This window comes from Cariama cristata, unplaced genomic scaffold (assembly GCF_000690535.1).
Source record: "Cariama cristata isolate BGI_N322 unplaced genomic scaffold, ASM69053v1 scaffold16489, whole genome shotgun sequence".
Taxonomy (NCBI): Eukaryota; Metazoa; Chordata; class Aves; order Cariamiformes; family Cariamidae; genus Cariama; species Cariama cristata.
In genome coordinates, this window is record NW_009634169.1 from 198 (window position 1) to 7,695 (window position 7,498).

Here is a 7,498-nt window from a genome sequence, read left to right on the forward strand (position 1 = left end):
AATCTCACCCTTTGTGACCTCACGGGCTTCAGGCTCACCTAAACCTTTCAAAAATACAAGGATGAAGTAGTGGAAGGAATAGTACAGGTATTTTCAGAAGGGGATGCCATCAGCACAGTGTGTGTTGCCATACTGCTGCCCCTGTCATTCATACTGCGGCACATGCACGTTCCATACACTTTGTTCTCTCTAAGGACCAATACCTCCTGCCTCTGTAAGAAGAAGAAAGGCTGGCCTGTTTAGTGTCAAACTTACCCAGACACATACGACCACAATGCATTCCAATAGTGATAGCCCATCCAGGATGTGAACAAGTCTGATGTTTCAGGCCACTAACCAAGCTTCTCGATGCCAAACTAGATGTAGACCTCAGTCCCTTTTTAAAAGATGCATTTTTCTCCTATCCCACTAAACAACTCACCGGATATAGGATTCTCGCTTGCCACATACAACACACAGGTTCTCTTTGACTGTCAGATAATAATCAACTTGAGACTCAGGACGTCCTGAAGGCTCAAACCGCAGCTTCACAACAAATGGGTCTGTGCTAACTAGCTCTGAAAGGGTAAAGGCATAAAGAAAATATTCAAGACAAATTTCTATTTGAAAGCTAAAATAATGATGCTAAAACACAGGATTCATGCTAGTGAACCCCCAACAGTATTTCCAGTAAGAAAAGATACAAAAATTCATGCCCAGTCATCTAAGAAACAAGGCAAAAAAACCCGCAAACAAAAAGCTATTTTTCAAATAGCAACAGGAAAATTCGTATGCTCACCTCCAATCCCCTTGTCCAGATACCACTGAGCCTTCTTGCGATCACAAGTGCACAAGGGCTGTCCATCCGGTGCATGCAGGAAGCAGTTGTCATACAGTGGAGATTTTCTACGAAACAAGGGCAGCATTTCAGTAACTATAATAGTATGCCAGAAAAAAAAAAAAAAAAAAGAGCAAAAGAGCTCTCTATAGCCATGTGTTCCACACTACAATTCACGCAGCCTCCTCCAAATCACAGGAGTGCCCCTAAACGCACACTTAAGGCTGGGCTGCTGAGCACTGCACAGGCTGCTGCTAAGGGAAGCTGAACATCTAAAAACTTACCTAGGGTTCACCAACTGACTGTAAGGTATCTTTGCTCTCCTGCTGCCAATAGAATTGTAACTCTCTCTGAATCTCAGTTTTCAAGAGATGTCATCAATGATGACAGCATTTTCAAAAAAAATTACATTAGAAAACAAAACAGAATTGAAGTCAAGAAGGACAATGAGCTAAAAGTAAGCTAAAGGAGAGAGTCAACTTACAGGCAAGGCAGTTCCAAGGATCAGCTGCCTAAGACCATATTTTTAATGTCTTATTATGATGACTTTTCTAAAACTTAGTGTAAGCAGCAATTACTTCATTCATCCAGAAGAAATGCTCCAAAAAGGCTCTTGCATCACTGGGAACCCAAACACGAGTCCACAGGAACGACGACACTAAGCTGAGGCCCTCTGAAACACGGGCACTTAACCTTAGTCAGTGGCACTAAGTCCTGTTTGAGCGGTCTCTGGTGCTTTGTGGCAGTGCGTGGAAGGGCTCTGTTCTTCAGAAAACATTTCCTTACTCTGCCAACCTCCTTCAAACAAAACTGAAGAGTGGAGCAGGCTGGGCTCAGGGAGCACCTGGGAGGAACTGGCCAGGGATACAACACTTCACAATACGTTGTGGAAAAGATTCTTCTCTCCAGCGAGACTGTATAAATAAGTACTCAGCAGAGCTCTACCAGCTAAAAAGGTTGATTCATAGGCTATGTAATCTGACAAAATGATTTCTTCTGAGGTTCATGGTGGGGAAAAGACTCAACAAAACAATAATGATACAGGAGGTCTCCTTCCACTGAGCGTCAGTAGTTCAGCTCAATCACCATGATAATTTGAGTACTTCCCAACTCTAAATGAATAAACATTAAAGCTAAACAGGCTTAGAGAAAGGAAGAGTGGAAAAGGACATTTGAAATCACATCCAGTCTTATTACAGACCAGAGCCACACCACTGGAGATACTGTAAAAAACAGTGAACCTATGTATCTCTCATGAAGTCAAATGTGCTTAAAAGCAATAAATAAATAAACAAACATCGAGAGATCTCAATTTAGCCTGGAATGCAATTTTGTTTAAATTTTAATCCTCCCATGAGGTGCAGTCCTCCTGCTTTGTATGACAGAGGTTCCCACTAAAAAAAAAAACACAACCATAAATCTGGAGGGACTTGCTGTGTACAATACAATACTGTTAATGACTGCTAATGAAATCAGTATTATTGGCTACACTAAAATGTCTCCACTGCCAATCCAATAAACTTGAAAAGGAGAAAACAAATACTAAAGTGACTGGTTTTCTTTCCAAATGGTAATTACAGACAATTTTAGTTCCTACATCCAGTGATAAATTTTATTAGATTGTATCCAACCAAAACCAAACATACTAGCTCTCCACATCTTCCACTACATTGAGCTTAAAAAGACTTCTCCAACTTATTTTACTTTAAAAACAACTGAACTTTCATTAGCAAGAGGCCGTAAGAATTTAGGATTTGCTCCACAAAATTGCCTGCGGGATGGGGATCCTGAATCCAGCAACAGCTGCCTCTGCAAGGCCAAAGTAGTACCGTTCCCTCCTCTCTCTCCCTGGCCAAGACAGAAGTGCAGTGCTTCGAAGTTGCCACAGGCTGCTCCTTCCTGTGCCTTCTGCCACCTCACATAACGTGTCTCACCCCTCCTAACCTTACCTTTCAGCACCGCTCAGTACTCTGACATTGCTGCGGCCACAGTGACCTGGGGCAGCACGGTACAAACAGCAGTCCACCAGGCAGATCAAGCTCTATGCAGTTGCCACATTTTCCCTGGAGAAGACAGGGCATAGCTGTTTGGGCAGTAAATGTCACCTGGGCAGCCAACTGCCTCCTGCTGGGACTCTGCTCTCCAGCTAATGCCTCCACAGGAGAAGGAAGGGCAAAAGCTGAAGACAACCCCTCAACCTGCTCATGACTTAGTACAGATCCAAGTGCTGTCCCTGCTTTCAATACCACCTAGAGGGAAATGAGGAAAACAGAAACAGGATCTGGCTCCCATGGCTGTTACGCCCTGTGTTTCCTCCCCTAGCTCTTATTACCCACTTTGTTTAATGAACCGAACATGAGGCATCATTCAGTCTTCCATCTGCAGTGCAAAAGAGTAAAATGTGCTCATAGACTTACCGTGCAGAATATCCCATGCCTAGTGGCTTCCGCTTCTGCCTCCGTGGATCTCTCACTTGCTGACTGCCAGAGGCCTGGCCATTCACCAAAGATTTCCGATTCTTTGTTTTCTGAGGGGAGCGTCCCTCTCCACTCTTCTCCTCTCCTGTGCTGCCACTCCTTCTTCCTGTAAATGGGATATCCACCAAGCCCCGGCATTTACACAGTGCTTTTTCCCAAGCAGCAACAGCGTTTTCACCTTCAGATGTAGCAGGGAGACTGGCAAATCCCAGCAAATGGAGGAACAGAGCCACTGAGACCTGGGCATCCCTAGCAGCATAGAGAACCTGCAGAAAAGCGTAGACATCGAGACACTGACAAACAGCAAACACTCCCAAACATTATCAATCTTTAACACTTGGTACAGTAAAGCCAGAAGCTGGATTTATTTCCTTTTGAAGTTCACACAAAGTTCTGGCAGCTTAATGACACTTTCATAACATCACCACACCCCACATTTTTACTGTCAGTCAGACTTGAAATACTCATGAGTGCCCCCAGGAACTGCAAGGGACTAAAAAAAATTCAGGTCAGCCAGGCCTTAAACACGCCTCTGCCCCGCCAAGCCCTCCCTAATAAAAAGCTCGATTTTGACATACTGTCTATGAATATTCAGTCTGGTTATTTATCCTGTCACTCCCTCTGCCGGTGACTGATTTTGTAGACATCTGCAGCTTGATTGTAAAGAAACTGAGCAATCAGGGAAACCATAAAGGTCTAAAGATGGTGAACAAGATTTCCGGGGTTTCTCTGTAATATTGCACTGACTGCTACAGATTGGAGGAAAGAAAATAACAACAAGGTGATGTTTTGGGTGCACAAACACTTCTTCAAGGGATCTTGCCTTATGGATCTTTCAGGACTAAAGGAAAATAAGGGTCAAGAATCCAGGGAGAACAGCAGAAAATCACCTTCATGGAAAAGGAGGGAAATGCAGACCCAGACTCCGAAAATAACTTCAGACGGCAGTCACACATAAGGTTTTAAGGCAGAACTCAAAGAAGGCTCAGATATCCCTGTTGTAATGCCTCTTCTCTACCAAGAAGGTTGCTTTTCCTCCTCCCAAAACACTAAGTTGAAGTGGAAGACACACCTGATCTTGTGTCAGTTCTTCTGCCTCCCAGTTGCTGCAACGCACATGAGGAGACTTGTCAAGCGGGCAGTTCAGGACTTTTTCAGCTAAAGACTTAAGGCTAAGGCAGTTGTGAAGTAGATCCTTCCTTCAGTTTAACAAAGAAAGTGAAACAAACATATTAAAACCAAAACTATACACCCATGCAAATTCAGATGGCCTCATACACCCTGAACCTGCCAGAGCATAATGCACATGATGCATGACTCTCAAACAGCTGCCTGTCAGCTTTACAAGCCCTCTCCCTCCCCTCCGTTAAAATGTCCTTTCTAGATTTAGTAATTATCCAGTGCCTGCAATATGCAAAACAGGCAAGGCTGGGAGTTGGTAACATTTAAGGCTGAAGCATTTGGCTCTGAACTACCCACTAGCCAGGTCTATCACAGAGTGATAGACTGCCTGCCCCAGGGATTCACAAGAAGCATGAGAGCCAGGAGTGACTCAGAGGAATCCTGGCCACTAGAGACAAGAAGCCCATCCTCTGTGCTAAAAAGGCATCATCAGGTCAGCAAACCCGTGCCCCAGATCACTAGCACCACATCCAGGCATACATATACTGCACGTGAAAAATATTCCTAAGTAAAACATTTTATTTTAGGAAGAATGAAGGATGAGAAAATGGCATCATGATTGTAACCTTCCAATGCAAGTATTGTTATTAAAAGAGAAAATTAAAAGTGGTTTATTCAGTCATTTCTCAACAAATCCTGTAATTCAACAGTTCCACTTACATGCCCCTAGCACATTTACCCCATACTTTTTGGCAGTGTATTCAAACATCTGTTGACAGAGTGATCACTGTGTTACATCACTGTGCCTGGACTTCTTCATTCAGCATATGCAATTTACTTTTAAAATACTTCCAACTCAAATGATGCCTCAAACAGAGCTGCCTCTGTCTTCAGACACTCACCGCTGTCTCATGGCTAAATACCGGAGATCCACACTCCCTTTGACTGGAAGACCATAATCATGAAGTAACTTGCAAGCATCTTCCCAGCATCCTACCCCAACTTTCAACACAGCAGAATCTGCCATGATGTCCAACAGGGTCTTTGGGATAGTGTGTCCACTGGCAAGAAGCCTGGGCAACCGAACAAGAATGCAGAGGCCACTGGAAGAAGCCATCTGTAGGAGGGATACAGGATTTGCTTTTCCCTCCACAGATACCTGAAATAAAGACAAAAATCGGAGTCTGGGTTACAGTATTATTAGTGACACTGGAGCTGCAACAAATTGTAAAAGAGGCCACAGGAAATATCTATCAGTTTATACAGTCAAGTATTGTTACACATCTCTAGTATTTCACTGCAAATGATGTGATCTGTTTCACAGTATTAATGTCCCCAAGCTACTTCTTGCCACACTCCTACAACAGAAACTTTCCCCCTTTCACCCTTCCTCCTCATAGCTGAGCTGGTGGAAGAAATCAGACACATTTCTTAATCCATATCAGCACAAAGCCACCCACTATATAAATGTTCATGGCAAACACATTCTTTAACTGTCGGTTATACTAATGACTGTGGGGTGAATAAATTTCCAGCCAAAATAATGGTAAAGTCAGGCTTTATAACTGACTCAAAGCCTGTTTTGAGAGTTCACATAGGCAAATGTACAAGCAAAAGAGGAACTCTGCTTTCTGGTAGCACCAGTTACATCTACGTATCAGTAATATCCTCCTTTTTGGATTTATTATTCTTAAAAAATTGTTTCTTAGGTATATAGATGGATTTAAAATACTGTAAACCGGAGCTACTTCTAGTAAATCACCTTTAAAGAGACATTATACACAACACATAATGCTATACTTAGCCATACAATTATCACTATGTTTAGTACAGTTGGTTTATCACAGGAGTTCAGTAAACCAATATGAGTGAATTAAAAACTTACAGTCAGTACACTTAAACGTGAGAAAAATCAAAATTAGCAGCTACTTCACTGCTGTCAGATAATCACACAGGCAGTTTCAATTGTCAGTCCTGTTGTACCCATTTAAGCAAAGGAATCACTCCATCCTCAATGATTTCCCGTTGCAATTTGCAATCTAAAGGAGAGGCGCTTCTTGATCACTCACCCACTCACAATCAATTCCAAGTACCGGCCACTTCTCCAGCTCCTTCTTCAGCAAAGGTTCAACACGATCCCACTCCTCCTGCTCTGAAACTATCACTATGTCTGCACCAAGGGTCCTTTCTACCCAGGAAAAGATGGGAGATCTGAAGAAGGAAAGCACCTCCTTATCCTCTGCCTTAATCAGTTTCTCATCTCCCGAGTTTATAACTGCTTCCTCTTGCTGACTACTACAGCATGCTTTTCCTTTCCGACGTTGGGTTGCTTTCCACAAAACCAGGCCCCCCACTGCAACACCCAGCAGGGTCACCAAAGTAATCGTCACTGCTGTTTGCTTGGGCATTTTTTTAATCCCCCTTTTCCCCCCTTCACTTCACCCACTCAAAACGGCATTGTAGGATTTTATCATGGCCTGCAAAGAAAAATGAGAGAGGTGGAAATTAAAGACAACTTAAGTGAAATGTGTTTAGAGGTATTAAATAACACTCACTGGTATCATAACAAGGTTCTAGCCACAAGTCGCAATTCTGACAGAAAAAGGACCTGGTCCCACTTTGATAGACTGGGGGCAAGGGACAGACTGCTGCAGTGGTAGATCAGGCAGTAACAGGAGACTGAATGCTGCTGTTGATCACACCACCAAAAACCTTAAAGGGAATCCATTGATTTATACCCGTGCAACTGGATGCTTCCACAAACTCTGATGTTCCAGAAATAAACTAATCAGGGCTATTACCAACATCTTCTAGCTCAGTTTGGAACCAGATCAACCTAAACAAGGGCAAGACGAAATTACTGCAGAATAAGCATGTCCATTCATGCATCAGTAAATAATAGGCATTGTCCATTACACTCGCATCCATACTGAGGTCAAATGGCTCTTCAGGCCCTGAAAAGCCCTAAAGATGCAGCATCTATTTATAACATAGCTTTCCCTCTATCGTACCAAAGCTTAGCTCCCCTTAAACTGAAATCAGCCCTGCCTCTGCAGCCCCATCTCCTCAACCCACCGTGTTA

At 43.2% G+C, this 7,498-nt stretch overlaps 1 protein-coding gene across 1 annotated transcript; it reads right to left on the bottom strand.

The window, feature by feature from the left end:
* Nucleotides 1-421: 421 nt before the first annotated feature.
* Nucleotides 422-6,824, bottom strand: EXD2 (exonuclease 3'-5' domain containing 2; the record flags this gene model as incomplete). Its single annotated transcript, XM_009707062.1, has 6 exons — nucleotides 6,486-6,824; nucleotides 5,319-5,575; nucleotides 4,367-4,493; nucleotides 3,235-3,560; nucleotides 779-885; nucleotides 422-557 (listed from the first exon to the last, which is right to left on the bottom strand). Coding segments are annotated over exons 1-6 (1,292 nt in total), but the record flags the coding sequence as incomplete, so codon positions are not given.
* Nucleotides 6,825-7,498: the final 674 nt, after the last annotated feature.